This window comes from Centroberyx affinis, unplaced genomic scaffold (assembly GCF_046629955.1).
Source record: "Centroberyx affinis isolate AG114_WGS23_722 - 3 ecotype Tasmania unplaced genomic scaffold, CSIRO-AGI_Caff_v1 ptg004175l_1, whole genome shotgun sequence".
Taxonomy (NCBI): domain Eukaryota; kingdom Metazoa; phylum Chordata; class Actinopteri; order Beryciformes; family Berycidae; genus Centroberyx; species Centroberyx affinis.
In genome coordinates, this window is record NW_027281931.1 from 17,638 (window position 1) to 35,531 (window position 17,894).

Genomic DNA, 17,894 nt, shown 5'->3' on the forward strand with positions numbered 1-17,894 from the left:
GTGCGGTTGATAGACAAATCTGAGATGACAGCTGTCCAGCGGTTGTAGTGCTGTCAATGCAAATCTGTGGCCGCCTGCAAGCACCCTCGGCTGTTACAGCGTATCATCAGTTATGTTTGCTTTAGTGAGCTTTGTGCAATTACAATTTTCTTGCATTACTGTTACACGATTTTGATGTGTGCGCTAAGGGGAGTGTGTGTGTGTGCGTGTGTGTGTATGTGTATGTGTCAGCAGCTAACCCTTATTTGGCTTCCTGTTGTGCACATGTAGGATAAGCTCTTAGGGCTCAGTGTCATGAGAGAGCAGATCTTCCCATGCAAGAGAGCTTATCTCTCTGCTCTCTTTCTCTTCCTCGCTGAATATTCGCACAGGAAGGTTCTTTTATGAGAGAGAGAGAGACACCGAGTTTGGGAAGAAGAAGACAAATATTTTTCACCGGCACTAAAGTTCTTTGTCAGTAACCCTCTAATCTATTTTTTATGCAAAAATATAAAATTTAATAGGCAGAGACAGTTGGTCAGTAGAGTAAGGCATATACCATGTTTCTGTATTTGCGGGTTTGACTCTCGTGCACAACCATTCCCAACCTTTTGTCTCCTTTTTCCTGTCCTTCCTGTCGCTCTCCTCTGTGTACTGTCAAATAAAATAAAAATGCTGTAATGTTAAAATATTTATCAGCCAAATAACAGTGACACTAACTTTCCCAAATGAATTAGTTCTTTCATTATTTGCAATAATGTAATATTAATGTAATATAATGTAATATATAATGTAATATTATTGTATAGCCTATCCTCCACCCTTTGCTCAGCTTGTGGGTCTCTGAAAAACATGACAGGGTTATTACAGTAGTGACAGTTTGTATACTGGAGGTTTTTATCTGGTATGTTAGATTGAAGAGAACAACTTCCCAAGCATAAACTAAAGAGTTGAGCTTTTAAAGTGAGCATAAGCACTCATTTGTTGTTTCAGTTCATAAATTTCAGTTTATATGACTGAAATTATTACCATAGGCCAGCCAACGCGTAAACGAGATGATAGGATAGTTTATATAAAAAAGAGAAGAAGAATCTTGGCCCTTTGCAGGCTGCTACTCTGGCTTATTGCTGTCTATCCATGTCTCTCTGTGGTTGTCCTGCTTGGTTTTGTCATGTCAGTTGGTTAACAGTGTTTGCACAGTTGGATATTCAAAACCACCAGAGGCTGCTTTAGCCAATTAACCAAATATTTCCCACCTAGGAATATACAACAGATCTTTTACTCATTCCATATTGGGAATCACTGGCATACAAATGTTGATTAGGTATTATGTTCATTGGTCAGAGAAAAACATATTTGGGGATGTCTCTTCTCAAGCAACTAATCATAGGCAGGCCTGTCTAAATGAGGTTGAGGTGTCTTAGGACCTTGTTTGATGTGTGACTGACAGCTAGGCAGACACAGAGTGTAGAAGGCATTGATGATAGGTCATTAATAGGTATGCTATCTTTATCAACGTAGACAGTGACATTTAGGGGTGATGGTTTAGTGAGGATTATGCTGATCCTAGATAGCTTTGTGTGCCTGAAGCCAAGGCCACTTCAGATCCAAAGCTGTCATACTGTATGTGAGCTGTAGCCTCGCCGAAGATTGGCCTCAGTCACCCGGCTGTGGTGTGTTAAGCCTGGAGGGGAAATAAGAAGTTACACAAGAGCTTTACCTCCAGCCAGCTATGCAGTAGTCATTAATCACTCACTGAACATTTTGCATATCACTTGAAATTTCTGAGAAGGATGAAAGTTGATTCATTTCATTATCAGATATGACATCAGCCATATCAGGTAAATTGTCATCCAAGCAAGCACATAAAATCCCACCCTATCATAGTATAGTGCAGCATGCTGTGGGCTACTTGCAGTGTCTCTGGCAATGTTATAATTGAATGTTCTTAAATTTCTTATTCAGAGTTGACTGGAATGGCATCCTTCGATTCAGCTGTGAGTGTGTGTCTATGTGTGTGTGTGTCCAGTGGATTGAGTAATCTAGGCTGATATCATAAACTTCCACTGACTCCTCCGGGTGTCTAAGACAGAACTCTGTGGGCTAATGCGTCCCTGACTCTCGGCCATAAAAACCTACACAAGTTCGGATAGGCTACATGTTCAAACTGTTCTCTTGGATTGCATAACACAGAGCAGGGCGGCCGCCAGCAGCACATTTCCTTCTTATGCCTCAAGCTACCTCGCCTGCTGCTTTTCTCATCACAGTTGATAAGGCACTCTTTTTCTCATACCACCGGCAACTTAAAATTGACTTTCAATGCCAAACTATTTGACTGAGCCATTGAGTAGCTGTCAAGCGGCGTGAAGGCTGCAGTTTGGAAGTGTTGCTGTAGGGTTGCTTTCAGAGTGTGGAGAAAGCCGCTCTCTTGCCCCAGATTGGAGTAGGGGTCACTTGGAATGCCTGCTAATGACGGAACACTGCGATGGAATGGAGAGGGGGAGGCCAGAGAATGCAGCCAGACAGCCAGCGCACAGCCTGCAGACGCAACACACAAACACATCCACACACACTGAGGCTGCAAAACAGAACCCCCCTTATCTCCGCTGGTGCCTATCAATCAAACCCATCCACTTTGGCTCTTCCTGGAAACCAGCCTTATCACTTGTGTTCTTGCTGCTAGAGCATGAAGGGAAACCAGTGACACCACCAAAGGAGAGAGACTGGTCAGTTAGCTAGACTGGAATATACAGAACACTCAGAGGAATTACCTCCCCATTGGGACCAGTGAGCAAAGACGTTCTGCAGAATGATTAAAGTGGAATATCAATACATTTAAAGATTCACAGGGTGGTTTTCTGGCCTAGGACATTCATATCAGCATTGTGGTTGGAGAAGTTATCTACTATCAAAAATTTTTTTATGTGCAGTGGTTAAGAAAAGATTGGGGTTATGTGTGTTGAAATGGCACAGTGTGGTAAAAGGTGTCTGGCAGCTGGCTAAAAATAATAGGTAGCCCAATTTTAATTTAATCCTAAAATTTTAAAATGTTACTCGAATCCCTCAGAACCCTAAATAGGTTAAAGTACTCAAGGTTTTACAGAAATGGACTGAGGCTTCAGCTAATTTTTTTTCAGTGGAAATCTCACTTGTAAACACTGAAGCTTAGTGAGTGCTAAAAGCTCAAACAAACTGGAGTCTACAAGGTCAGTCTCACACTCATCATCAGAAGAGCAGCTCCAGGTTGTAAGTCTACATGGAATTGCAAATAAACAATAGGGTTTGTGTCTCTATGCTCTATTTTTGGGCGAAACTCAGTTGGGTTCACAAATCTTTATTGAAATGTCTCAAGTCAGGAAAATGGCATGTGAATTGTAAAAATGAGTATTATGAAAAATGAGTTATTCTGTGCTTGTGAAAGTGGCCTTCTGCCTCACACTCGATAGCAGTCTGAGAGGAATCACCATCTCCCACGCCGAACACCCTGAGGACAGAGTCCTGCTGGATATCGGGATGACCTCACAGATCTGAGTCTTGATTCTCTAATTTCTAGCTTGGGGAGAGAACAAATACAAATACTGACAAGGCTAGCCTGCTACGCTATTTGTTTTAGATTCATTTTGGGTTCTGTGATGCCCTAAGCTTGTGTTCAAACCTGTTGTTTAATGTAGTTTCCAAAAAAAACAATGCTGTCAAGCGCTGAAAGCATGTTTGTGAACTACAGCAATCATTATTCATTGCACCTCTGACAGTGCAGTGAACTAAATAGAGGGCCAAAGTTTGAAATAGCCCATGATCAAACAGTTGTTGCTGTTTTGAGTGACAGTGTTTTTGTGTTGACACGAACTGAATAGAGTCAAAGTTGAAAGATAGCCTACAGGATATTACAGGAGTTATATTTGCATAAAACTAGCAACAATCAGATATAGCAGTCATCTCATGTTGCAGTAGCAAGTTATCAAATGCTAGACTTACGAGCTTATAGTTAAAATGGGAAGAAGATGTAGTGCCTGAACAAAGATAAGATCGTGAGCTTGTAAAATGAAATGTCAAAATATAGCCTACTTAGATATATACACACACTAAACTGTAAAAATGAATGATAAGATGAATAAAGATGAATACAGAGCATTTTGCACAGAGAACCCCCACCGCGACCACCAAAGTCACCACTGCCAACCTGTGGGAAACTGGATTAATGTGTGAATTCTTTATTCAGTGGTATTCTATTTTATGTAAAGCATCAACTTGTGCGGCATCCTCACACTCCTCCTCTGAATACCCTGAGGATTCAGGCCCGCTGTGTGTGCTGAAATAGAACCAGCAACCCAGTGGGAATGGTGCCATATTCTTTATACTGACGCCAAGCACCGTCTGAAACCCGCAGGAGACTGCCTTTTTTGGGAAAATGGAGAGTTCAGAAAGATCTGCAAAATTGAGAGGACATCATACAGTGATTGTCAGTTGTTTCCCCTATATCCAGTCAGCAACAAGGACCCCTCTGTGGCAGGAGATAGGCTACATATAAATAATGGACATGCTCCAGTCTTATTGATCCCAGTAAATGAATAGGTATGTGCCAATGTTTGGAGTTTGTCTTTGTTGTATACAAGCTACTACTGGAGAGTTTGTCTCTCCAGTACGAGCTGCTTCAAGTGCTTCAGATTGGAATTGGAAAACGGACAGAGGCTAGTTTCTGACACTGGACCAAGAGTGGAAGTTTTCCAACTGCTTCACTGCTACAAAAAAAGAAGGGTAAACATGTATCTGTGTTTTTTTTACTGATGTAGACAAACCAAGGAAATGTCCTAATCACATTTTTGTCAGCCTAAATATACCCTACTTGCTCACCTGCAGGGGTCTTAAACTTTATCACCCAGGGACCCAAATTAGAAATGTAGTCTTGCTTGGAATCCAAGCTTTTTAAAACATTGCTACTCTTGTCATGTGTGGACATAAAAGAAAAAGGCCAATGGCGTATTTTGGACTCCGACCTACATTATAGAAAATGCTGATGTAGGCTTTAAAGGATGAACTGTTCATGACGCCTGCAAAAGGTTTGCTGTGAAAAATTAAGTTGTTGCGCATGAAATTGCTTGCCAAGTCCACCTGACCATTTGATGAGGAGAGTTTGATTATGGTGTGCAATTTAACACAGAAGAAAGCACAGCAAAACAAAATGAAACACTAAACAACAGGGTTTTCCAAAATTGGTGTTGGTGTAAAATTATGAATTGGTTCCACATGTCCCTGTTTGTCCTAGTTTTGGTTCTTTTGTGTTTTGCGCGACTAAAATTGTTCTTATTTGGATACCTCATCATGGGTATGTATGACTGTTTTTTGCAATTTTCTTTTTTCGCTTGCATATGGGCCAAGTTTTTTTGATGTGGTGGTCGACCACTAGTGTAGAGGAAACACTGCCAAGCACCTTGTTGCAGGAATGCTGTTGCCGCAATGGGAAATGGATCGAAATCTGACTTAACTGCCTCGCCTCCCACACAATTCATGAGTGTGTTAGAATGAGATGTCATCTTGGCTGTCTGTCTGTGCTTGTAGAGAGTCCTTGGGGTGTTCGAGTGCACTGCTGGAATAAAAACATGTCAGAATGGGTTCTGCTGTTGGTCGAGTTTTTGAGTAGAATCGTCAGTGGCTGGAGTGCTGTGTCGCAGCAGTTTAAGGCACCTACTGCGTACTCATAACACTGTAACTGTGAGTCCAGCTCTCAACCTGTTGTTGCATGTCACCCCCTCTCTCACTCCTGTTCTTCTTGGCGTTTTCTGCTTAATACTTCCATAATCTAGAACTACCATCAAATTAAAGGAAATAACTGTGTTGAGCTGTTGTTCCACATGGCTTTAAATCATCACAAGCCAAGAGGCAGGCAAGTTGTTTGTCACCATATACTCTCTATTGGTATAAACTACTGTGGGGGGAACTAAGGGGAATCTTGCAAAACATATCATAACCTCTAAAATTTCCTCAGTGAAAAAGCCCATTAATTGAATGCAGTATGATGGACTGATGATTAGACTCACAAGGAGGCTGGAAAGTGTGGGTCAATAGCAAGCAGTGGTTTAATGTAGGAAATCAATCTCCCTCTCACCCACTACATTAAAATAATAAATTAACAATCCATTACTCTCCCAGAAGAACTTGCACTGTATGCAACCTTTACTTCAGGCTACATTTTAAGTGTCTCTCTCCATTTTTATTTTAGGTTCCCTTTCTTTCTTCATGCCTGAATTTTTTTGTTTGTTTTCTCTTCCTTAGTATCTTTCCTTTCTCTCTCTCCCTCCCTTAAACTCTCCCCATCCTGCAGGTTCATTCTTTATTTCTGTCATAGCCCCCTTTTTGTGTGATACTCTATCTGGCTCACTTTCATTCTCTCTCCCTCTCTCTCCCCTCTCTCCTCTTTTGCTTTGTCCTGCCTCTCTCTGACTCAGAGTAGCTGTGTCTGGGTCTGTGGATTGCATAAGAGGGGGATTCTATAAATATCTGCAGGAGTGACCTACAGCTAATATGTGTGATGAATATGGGTGAGGAGAACAGAAAAGATGGGGCCTCACAAAAGACCTGGCATCCCAAGGCAATGAGGGATGGAGGAACACTTGTAAGCATGTGTGTTTTTGTGCCTGTGCGTGCATTTCCAAAAGTCTTCAAATTTTACAAAAAAATCTCTTTGTGTGCTTCTGCACGCAAGCAGATGTATGTGCGTGTGTGTGTGTGTGTGCATGTGCGCGTGTCGTCCACTACAGAGCCATTACGACATGGTACTCTCCTTCAGCAAATGTGATGCGACATGTAGCCGAGCAGCTTGATTCACTCGGCAAGACAGGTCATATACCATAAGCCCGTTTGTTGCTCAGTCAGTCTAAACCAGTATATCCTTTAATAGCTGGCCTTTCATAGCACTGACTCCATACCAGACATGAGTGTGTGATTGTGGATGTGTCTACTTGTCTGTCCACAAATTTGTGTGTGTGTGTGCTTGCTATGATTTATGTTAGATGTATGATTATAATTTGTGTCTCCACCCTACACCTCTGTCATTTGGAAGCTGCATGGGAGGGCCATGCATTACGCCATAGGAGACGCTGACATTGAATAACATTTATGTCTCCCTAATATAGGCCTTGTAGACCTGACTTAATGGTCCATAGCAGCTTGTGCACTTGAGTGTGTGTTTGAGTGAGTGAAATGGACTTGAATGAGACGTTAGTGGCAGATGTGAATCAAGTGTCATACAGTAGTTCCCATGATTCAAGGGGAAACCACATTAATCAGTTAATTGTATTGCAGGTGTATGACTCAAGTTGTTGCTCGCACTTTTCCTTCCAGGCACTCTCTCACATGAATGCACACACACATACAGGCGTCCATCCCTATACATTACCACTGCTCCACCGTCATCGTCAGTGTGTCCTCATTATGGCTGACCTCTGCATGCTGTGCGTGTGAGCAGAGGGAGTAATGAGGGAGATGAGTGCAAAAAAGACATAGGGAGATAAGAAGTGCTTGCTAAATTAACAGCTTTTTTTTTTATAAGACACACCACTGTAGGCAGGGCTGCCCCCGACCCTGAAACTGTCGAGGCTGCTCCACAGGATTAGCTTAAACATACGCCGTCACTCTGATAGGCTAACTTTAAATGTGAGGTTTCATGGTGATGGTGATGTGTAATGTCAGGGTGTATGGTGCTAACGAAGAGGAGCTCAAATCACCGGGGCCTTGTTACACTATTAACATTTTCTCATCTTTTGCTAAGTCTAGGGATGAGCAGTGCAGTCTAAAATTCATATCACAATATAATTTGAAGCATGGACGATGATGGTATATCAGTATATTTGTCTTTCTTAAAATTTAAACAAAAATGCTTCTGGTATGGCAACTATGAGGGCAGCTATACGGTTTACTGTGCTGTAACTGTACTATTAGGACCTTTCATATAGTACCAAGGTGTTTTAAATTAAGATGTACTGTACCACATACCTTGGATCCAGTGCTTTGATCAATTATTGAAGTCCCTCTCTCGCAACTGTTTGAAAGGGAACCATGTGCTTACATAGATTCACAGCATGTGTGATGTCCCTACAGTAGTTACTTTTTTCTCGTATGGACCAAATCATGTCCATACGATTGGAGTCACGCTCCTCTTTTTCATAAATTCCTCTGCCTTTGCTGCATTTTCCGTTGCCATTTCTTCACCTACTTTCTAAACAAAACAATGAAAGCATAGACTTCCCAAGGCTGCCATCCACATGATGAATTTATGAATTTATCGAGATTTAGGCTATATCCAAGCTGGAAACTAATTGCAGGAGCGACATGGTAAATTTTGAATGCTCGTTGGATAGTCTACTCTATCAGCCACTTTGACAGGTGACCAGCCATTGTTCGGAGGTCGTATTTTATGAAAAAAATAAATAAACAAGAAACATTCTGAAAGTGGCTGGTGAAGTTTGGAATCATTCCAACACTGGCAGGTGGATGAAAGATTGTTTCCTGTAGTGATTGCATCCAGTGGTTTAACAAGTTGATATTGAGCTTGTAAATTAGTGCTGTCCTTCAAATTTGTCTCTTAGATGCTGTATTCAGCAAAAGACATATCTTTCAAAATTTCTGCTACTAAGAGATGAGCCACCATCCTTCCTTCCTCCTTCAAACTGCCACCCAAGCATAGAAACCGTCATGCCTAATGCAGGGATGTGTTGTTGTTGTTTTTTGTTTTTTCCTCAGGATTTCAGGTTTATTGGACATAATCCTGTTCACTTCTAATGGAAGATTTCCTTTTTCCCTGTTATTTTGTGTTCCTCATCTCAGTATGAAACCCTGAATCCCACACCCAGTTGCCATTCTTCTACTGTGTATGTAGCTTACCTCATAGAAAGACTTGATAAGAGTTATATTAACAGTTAGTAAGCCGGCTCCTAAGGTTAGCTGTATTTTTCTTCTTACAGAGATTGTTCAGTTGACATCCTGCAATGAATGGGTCTGAGATTTATAACGGGTCAGGTAATTATGTAATTGCTTTGTTAAGTAGCTAGAGAAAGGTCAAGTCCAGACTCGATACAATCTACTGCAGTTATGCTATGTGACCTTTGAAGCTCACTATGGGGCAGTAAAATCTACAAATAGGTCATACAGATATATGCTGTATCTATATATTATTAGCACTATGGTCTTGTGAATATCACCTGTTCGTTATTAAAAGGCATGCGTAGGTCCTTATGGTCAGAGAGTATACCAGACACATGCGTGATGTAGACTCATAGTGCTTTGTTTGGCTTGTTTGTTTCTTTAAACCATTCCCTTTTCATCTATAGAAGTGCAAGTCTGCTGATTCTGATATTACTTTATACAAATACCACACCATAGATCACATTGAGTGTAATAGCGCGTTTTTGACAGACTGCAAAATCCTGTCTTCTCTCTGTAATGTGAGGAAAATTGTGTGTAATTTGGCTTAATGTGGTCAAATTAGATATATTGATTAATTGCGAGTCCAGTCAGTCTTGATTACACCTTAATTAGAGCCACTTACACTGTAATATCATGTAAACAGGGTGAGAAGGATGGGCACAATTAGCCAAGGATCTTAATCTTATCTTACCTACTGTAATAAAACGTGTCTGGCCTCAACATGGCAATGAATCAATACTCTGTACAGTGTTTTATCAAAGGCTGGATGAGGATCCGAAGGTGGGATTTGGGAATGTTAGAATGGGTGGGCGACCTAAGAATTTAATTGGCTTAAAAAAGAGTGTATTGTACAAAAGATCCACACAATTTAGCGTAGTCAAAGCCAGACTCCAGAAAAGTTAGGCAACTGTAGTAACCAGTCACTGGAAGTCCAATCTTTTTTGTGACCTTACATCAACAATAACCTACTAGCTTTGCATTTTGTCCCATCTTTGCTGGAGCACCATTGCTGCTACAGCCAGCAATCAGCACGTCATGTTGGCATCAGGCAGTAGCACGGTGATTTGGTTATCGCTTAAGCTTTAGTTTTTATCTTAGGTGCTATAGTAAAACCCGAGGACACAGCATGAAAACATGATTCTAATGATTGAATTTTATGTAACAGACCCAGTAAGCTGCCTGACTGACTGAAACAGAGTGATACATGATATCCATCTACTTTCACCTGCCACAGCAGCTGGTAGATTCAAAAATTAAATCTCTAAGCAATGGTTGTTTGTTTGTTGACAAAATTAGACCAAATACCATGTCCACGACCATGCCAGCATTTGGTTTGACTGTTGGTGCTAATGTGTCCTGTGTGTGGCTGGTGTGCGCTAATGTGAGAGGATGTTAAAATAGATCAAATGCCAGCTGCAAGCAAGTTTAGCCAACAGTTGGTTGATGACTGACGCTATTTGCTTATGCATGTGACTGTGCTGTGACATCATAGGATTCTGGCTTGCGCAATGAGAAATTTAAGTATGTGTGATATACGACCAGTAACTGATGAAGACGTGACAATTTCAGTTGGCCTTTTTCAAGAGGAATGGAATTGCCACTTCACTACAATGACTTTTTAGATGTTATCAGTGGCACGTTCTCTATACAGTATATCTTGCAGGTCAGTAACTTAGTTATCAGGAATTAAAAAAGGATTAAAAAGATGACTGTCATAGTTGTACCCTGAATAGTTTTCCTGTTCATTGTGAAATGCACCGCTCCAGGCTACACATCCTGATGGCATAACTGATTAGTCTTGCTTCCTTCGTTTCTGGCTTTGGGAGAGATTTCTTTGTGCTCACAAATTATGATTAGGCTATCCTATCCCATAGAAATAACTCAATCCAATGGGTTCTTAAATCGGAATTTTGTTCACCTTTTATCAGGAGTGAAAGGTGTAACAACCTTTCTGCTGACAACACTATCAATGAACTGTCATCAGCTAAGAGTGACTCATCTATCTGTCATCGTTCAGAGAGATAACGTTATGCCATGCTGCTGACTGAGCATGCTGACTACACCAACTTCCTGTCCAACGGAGCAACAGCGCACGCTTGCTTCACTCTGGGCCGGAAAACCAGCCTTCATCACCATGGAGACAAACAGGAAGTGGTGGTGTGAAACTTGGCTGCAAGTCTGATAGCTGCAGGGAGATAAAGGCTGACATTGACGTTGGAGGCGTCAGATTAAAACAAAACACGAGAGATACTCTACAATACTTAAGACCGGAATGATAACATGATAGCTTAGCAGATAAAACAGAAGGACTTCACTTTGAATAGGAAACTTACACTGTGAATTTACTGCGCAGCGTAGAGTGCAGCTTCTGCTAATTCACTGTCTCTGAGATCATTTACCGGTTTTCTTTTCTAGGGTTTGAAGTTTTGGACCCAACTCCCATTCATCTCGAGTGAAGGTTCCTATTTTTTTAGCGCTTTATTTACTGCTTGTTTTTTGTTTTGTTTTTTACCCCATCCCTCTTGGAAAGCCTTAAGCTCACAGCAAACATCTTGGAAAATATATTTACAGTGAATATCAATCCTTGATGGTTGCATCTCTGCATCTCTCCATTATAAGAGAGAGATTGTGTGTGGGATGCATCTCACAAATAGGACCCAACCAAAAAGACACCAGCCGATGAGAACCAGAGCAGTGAAGTGCAGGTAAATAAAGCGATGCTGTGTGTAGGCGTAATTAGGAGGAAAGAGCAAAAATCCCTTTGGGGGCCGAGGGTGGTGGGTGGTAGTTGATGGTAGTCTGTCACCCCCCTGTACGACTATGTCTGGCTGGTGCTGTGGCAACTTGCCAGTCTGGATCTCAATTCCCCAGGGAGGTTTTTTTTTTTCTTTCAGGGATGGGACCAAGGTGGCTTTTTTTTCCCAGGGAGCACATGTGCCTCCTGAAGTAAAAAAAAATAAGACTAGGTGTCCCTGATTGCTGGGACTTTCTACTAGACGAGCCACGCCTCCAGGCAGGCTCACTTCAAAAGGTTTAACATCAGAGTAATGTTTGGTGCTGTGCCTACCGCCCAGCCCAAAAATTACAGGGGAGAGAACTTCACAAGCATGATTTGTGAAAATTATTGAATATGTTCATCTTGACTTAGAGTCTCAAGTTGCACATGTGCCCTTTTTGTTCAGTTTTCTAGAGAGCATGAAGATAATTGTAGGAACATTTCCGCTAAAACGGTAGCAGTGTAGAAACTGGTGACAGGTGGTGGTTTTATCTGGCCTGCTCTCCTGTCTAAGCAATGATGTAACCTTCAAACTGATGGAAATTGTTTTCTGGGCCTGCTCCAGAGAACGGTTATCCTTCCCCTCATCTAACAGACCCAGTTCCACCTCAGTGTGTGTTTGTGTATGTGTATGCATGCAAATATTTTTTTTATATATGCAATTTGCATTAACATTTATTGTGTTTGTACAGTCTAGTGTCCTCACAAAAGTGTGTGCGCGCGTGTGGTAACATGAGGCATTGTCTCTTCCTCCGCCTCTGTGTGAAATAGAGCTTTGTTGGATAGGTGACGTCTCCTCACCGAGTACCCATAATGCATCTGCGCCATAGCATCACTGTGACGTCGGTGCCTGTCACACCAGGGCACTGAGACATGCACGGATATGGCATCTGGGGACTTGAATCCTCTGCTCTCTCTCTAATGCTCTCTTTCCCATATGTGCTTTCTTATCTTTTTCTTATGCTTTCTTTTTCTTATGTGTTCTCTCTTAAATTCTTTCCCATATGCTTTCTTTTTCAGACATCTTATCCTCTGTCTTTATCTTAAGGTCTTCTCTCTCTTACATTCTTTAATGCTGTTTCTCTCTATGTCTTCTGTTAATGATGTGCACTAATTACCTCCACCAAGGAGGTTATGTTTTCGGTGCCATTTGTTTGTCTGTTTGTCTGTTAGCAGGATTACGAAAAAACTACTGGCCCGATTTTCATGAAACTTCGTGGAAGGGTGTAGCATGGGCCAAGGAAGAACCCATTAAATTTTAGAGCGGATCCAGATCCGACTCACGAACAAGCAATAATAGCACGAACCTTGGCAGAGGTCTGCGCTCTCCGAGTGCCCTTCTAGTTTAGTTATGTTTTCATGTTCTTTCTACTCTCTCTCTCTTTCTGTGCTTAAAGAAAGCTTACAATAATCCTTGAGGGGATTTAAGATGGAGGGATTTCCATTTTGAATTGTAGTTCTCACCCCTTAAAAATACAACATGAAAGAGCTGTGCCCAAAGTAAACAGCTTTGCTCCTGAAACACTACTATGCTCAGATAGTGCATATTGGCATATTGCTTAAGGCAGTGGGAGTAGTGTTCAATGATGGTTGCACCTCATTGGCCAATCTGCTGCAGTGTTCAGATTTTTTCTTTTCACTTGCCTGGTCGAGCCTATATGTCAGAGTTCTACCTGTTGCACTTATTGTATTCATGCATGAGCCCTCAAAACTAACTGATAAGAGGCTTTTCTGTATATGTAACTAGCTGTAACATTGACCAAACAAAACAAAAACCAGAGGGTACATTCATGAGTCTGGTACCAGCTAGGTGCTTCCAGCTATTGTCCTGAGTGTATTTCTGCTGCAATTTCGATGCCAGCTCTCTTTAGGCCTACTTGGAAATTGCCAACAAACGGTACTAGCAGTACAGGATTGATTCATCATTTTTAACCTGAGGAAACTTGTCGCTTCCACAATGGGGGGAAGAAAAAAAATTAATTTGAAGTACCTGCCAGCATGTTCACTACTCTCTGACCTTGGAGTATTTCACAAAGCAGGATTAGCAGGTTAGCCAGATAACTTTAAAAAGTGTTATAAAATATCTTCTTCTATCTTATGAAATGTTGTTTATTATTAGCAATAATGAACATGCACGACTGAATCATATTCCTAAACCTAATAAGTAAGTTTTGTGTTACAGATTCAAATCAGTATCACCAGGATATAGGATATTTATCTGTCTAACTTTCTAATCTTGCTTTGTGAAACGCCCCCCCGCTCTAAAGTGGCGTCTAATCTGAGAAGAAACAGAGTAGAGTGGGCCAGTGGAAAAGCAGAGAGGCAAAAACAACATGCTTATTGTTGGGTGAGAGATAGTGAGACCAGAAACATTTTGGGCACCTGCACTATTGGACCCCTGACTGGACAGTCAACTCACCCAAATCAATGTTTTACGGGCCGTTGGGCAATCCTCATTGTCAAACCCTGTGTTATTGTTTATATCACTCTCCTAGCGCTAAATACAGGGACTGAGCTGTGGGAAGACACTCAGATCAACCCACAACATTTTGCCCAGTTATTATATTGTATTATATAATTTGATAGGCTGTGGGATTAACTAGGTATTCTTTTAAGATCAACCAGTCAATCACAATCACCGGATAGCAAAAGCCAGGATAGATAGTCAGCCCTCTTCAACATGCATTTTGTTGGTATTCCTGAACAGAATCACAAGTGTAAAAATCGTGTACGTGTTTAAGTGAGAAATACTGTCTTTTCTTTACCCTCCAAAGTGTGCCAGATGCTTTCATCAGTCAGTCAGTCAGTCATGCTGAGGCCATACTCTGCACCATCTGCTGTGAGGTTCCTGCAGCATTACAGGGCCTCAGTCAATCCCCAATGGCTAAAATATTGGCTACCTCTTCTAAAGCAGCTGCTGGAATTGTGATACGATACCACCGCTTGTCTGTATTAGCTGTGAGGAATTTAAAGCTAAAAGCACATTTGGGGCTGTACTGTAGAGGAACACACTAACTTATTATTTTTATTTTTTTTGTGATTAATGTTGAATGAAGGATTGAATATTTGGGTTTATTCAAAAGACTTATTACCAGTGTGGCTGCTATCCTAAAGAGTGGCTATTAATAGATTCAAGCAACCTGCCAGCACCTGGCATCACACACACACACACACACAATCATGGATCATGTGTGTATCAAGCTGTGCTTGAGTCACTATAACAAATGTCATATCTACGTGTTACAGCAGTGTGATGCATGGCCAGCCAAATGGAAACTCCTGCAATGTAATAAAGCCTGTACCTTATGGGTTTGAAGCCTCGCTGTTTATTCAATGGAAGGTTAATTGCAGCATTCATTTAATTTTGAATTTTTCTTGGATAGCAATCACAACTGCAAATGTACGGTAAATGTTAATGTTGTAAATCATCTGAAAGTGCACAACCTCTAGTTTATTTAACAAGGATTGTCAAATCTCAAATATGCAGTCTTAATATGAGATTTTTAAAACATAACCAGTTTGAAAACTCAAAACAGACTTAAATGGTTCTTTGTCTGATGGCTGCCTCACACTGCGCTTATCATCCCATACATTTTATGTGAGAAGAGAGTAAGAGGTGAACACTGAAGTGGTGAATATCCCATGCTTGAGTTTTTCTCGACAGTTTTGTCGGAGCTATTTAAGGAACACTAGTCTGCGATGGCCACTTTGATGAAAAACATCTTATGGTGTGAGTTCACCCTTGGGTTGCCTTATACTTGCCTGTATGTTTCGTTTTGTATCTTTAAACAGTTTATTCTGTTTTATGAGAGAGTTTACAGGGGAAAAGTGATATAAAAGATGTGAGAGATTGGATGCTCTCCGGCAAAAGTCATGAAGTCATGAGTGCATAGGTTCCCACTGAGCCACTAGGATGTCCCATTTCACTTTCACCATTATTATAGGATGATATAACTACGCTTTAATTTGGATAGGGCTACGCACAATCCCATCCAAGAGCTGGTTGTGGACATATGGAAGTGACTGAAACCACAGAGCTGCACAGCTACTGTTGCTGTATGTCTCATAGCTCAAATCTAAACTGTTTGTGCAGTTGTTCACTGCTGAAAAAATGTAGAGCACAATAGTCTGTTGGCTACAGCGAAGTGCAGCACATACTGACTGGCACCCTGGCTACCTGTCACATACTTGTACCAATACCAGAACAAAATGCACGTGGATATGACGCAGTGTGCTCACAGAAAACTTGAGGGTGTGTGTTGAAATTAAATTATTCTTTTGTTAGATGTGTTTTCTTTTGCATTGATTGTCTATTCAGACGTAGGATGTAACAGTTGTGTGAATGGCACGTTGACCTTTGTATCAGTCTGTATGGAAAGATGGACTTTATTGGGTGAGATTATATTGCGCAGTGGAAAAGGTTATGTGTGGTGAAGTGTGAAACAATAAATATCTCCAGAAGTCCTGTGTTGACATTGTTGAGCTGCTACAGCAACACGTTTTAGTAAATATTCTGAATCCTAAATATTTTGAGCAACAGAAATAGTCCAAATAAAATCAGTGCCCCGTGTTCTTTCCACTTTAAGCTCTGCCTCTGTGTTTACAGGTAATCCTCCAGTGGTTATCCCACTAGACCAGGTTATGTTTCCTGCATTTGATTAGTGGTATTTGTCTAGGTCTTGTCTATATCCTTCTCTGTCTATCTCTCAGGGAGGGATGTAATTTTTCTTTTTTTTACGCGGGATTTCAGGGTTTTTGGACTCATAACTCCCAGCCATTTCTAATGGGGAAATAAGAGTTTAATCACCTGCTTTTTGACTGCTTTGCGTTTCATGTCACATCCCTGATCTCTCCTTCTCTGTTGTGTCTCTGTCTGTTCAGATAAATGAGCTAAGCCATGTTCAGATTCCCATCATGCTCATGCCAGATGACTTCAAGGCCTATTCCAAGATTAAAGTGGACAACCACCTCTTCAACAAGTAGGTTCCTATTTCCCCCCTCATGTGTTGCATAACCAGTCATTGCAGTTAACAAAACAAAGATATGTTACAGGAAAATATATTTTATCCACATAATTACCTTGAATATTCTCTAGGACCTACAGCATCTCTTAAGCTATGTGAAGTGTTCTCACTGACCTGTGTGTGTGTGTGTGTGTATGTGTGTGTACAGGGAGAACATGCCAAGCCATTTCAAGTTCAAGGAGTACTGCCCTCTGGTGTTCCGAAACCTCCGAGAGAGGTTTGGCATTGACGATCAGGACTTCCAGGTAAGAACAGATACATTCACAAATGAGAGACAAACTGAGCAGCATAGCGCCACACCTGGGTCAAAAAGCATTTGCATATAAAGCTAGTGTTTATTTTATCCTCCTTGTAGTACCAGATTGGTGCGATTTGCTACATTACAAGTTATAGTGCCAGCAATGTTAAACAATCACAGGATTTGACAGTCAGTATATTATACTTTTCTGTGACTGACAACTTACCCAACTATATCTGAATTTTCATTATCTGGTAAACCCATCCATCTGGTGCTCCAAGCACATTGAAATAAACACTGCTAACTATGTGGGGGGAAAAACTGCCCCAGGTCTACTAGTAAACTGTTGCTCCACGGTGCTCTTTCCTTTCCCTCTTTTGTTTCAGCCCACTCCTTCTCTTTCTTTATTTTCCTCTCTTTCCTAGTAAATCCCCATTCCCAGGGCAGGCAGTGAGTTGGCAGTGTGTGGAGGTCAGTGTGTCCCAGCTCAGTGCAGCTGTCCTTCTCACATGTTTACATTAGGGTTTCGGCTGGCTGCAGTGAGTGGGCAGTGGGGGGTGTTAAGACGCTGGCCAGCACAGTGGAATTCCTTGACATTCTCAGTGTTAAACTCCTATTTTTCTCGTTGTGGGCAAAAAAAGTTTCTTAATTTGTCCTCCAAGTTTCAGTATTTGTCCTTGCTCCAAAACTGGCCTGTTGGCATTATTCCTCGTTGTATTGGCAGTATCCCTCATTACAGTAAATGGGCACCGCCAGCTGTAAGCTAGCTCATTGGATGACAGCTAACAGTAACCATTGGTTTTAATGAGAAATGCTAGCAACATTAAATTAAAGGTTTTTTTGATGGGTGAACTGAAGTATAAACAGATTAACCTTTTCCCTACATTGTGATAAATGCCTGGTGGGAAAAATTACTAACTAAAACCAAAAATTTTAGGATATCACTTTTAAAGCTTTC

The 17,894-nt window shown here is 41.2% G+C and overlaps 1 protein-coding gene across 4 annotated transcripts in view; it reads left to right on the forward strand.

Annotated features, from left to right (window-relative positions):
* Positions 1-17,894, forward strand: part of pip4k2aa (phosphatidylinositol-5-phosphate 4-kinase, type II, alpha a) — a 38,027-nt gene that overhangs the window by 1,125 nt on the left and 19,008 nt on the right. For 2 of the 4 annotated variants that reach the window (XM_071542736.1, XM_071542738.1), the window contains exons 2-3: positions 16,556-16,653; positions 16,847-16,943. In XM_071542736.1, coding sequence (XP_071398837.1) covers positions 16,556-16,653; positions 16,847-16,943 — 195 coding nt within the window. Of the gene's footprint in view, positions 1-13,981; positions 14,022-16,555; positions 16,654-16,846; positions 16,944-17,894 lie in introns of those variants that run through there. The other 2 variants (XM_071542739.1, XM_071542737.1) reach the window with 2 other exon arrangements.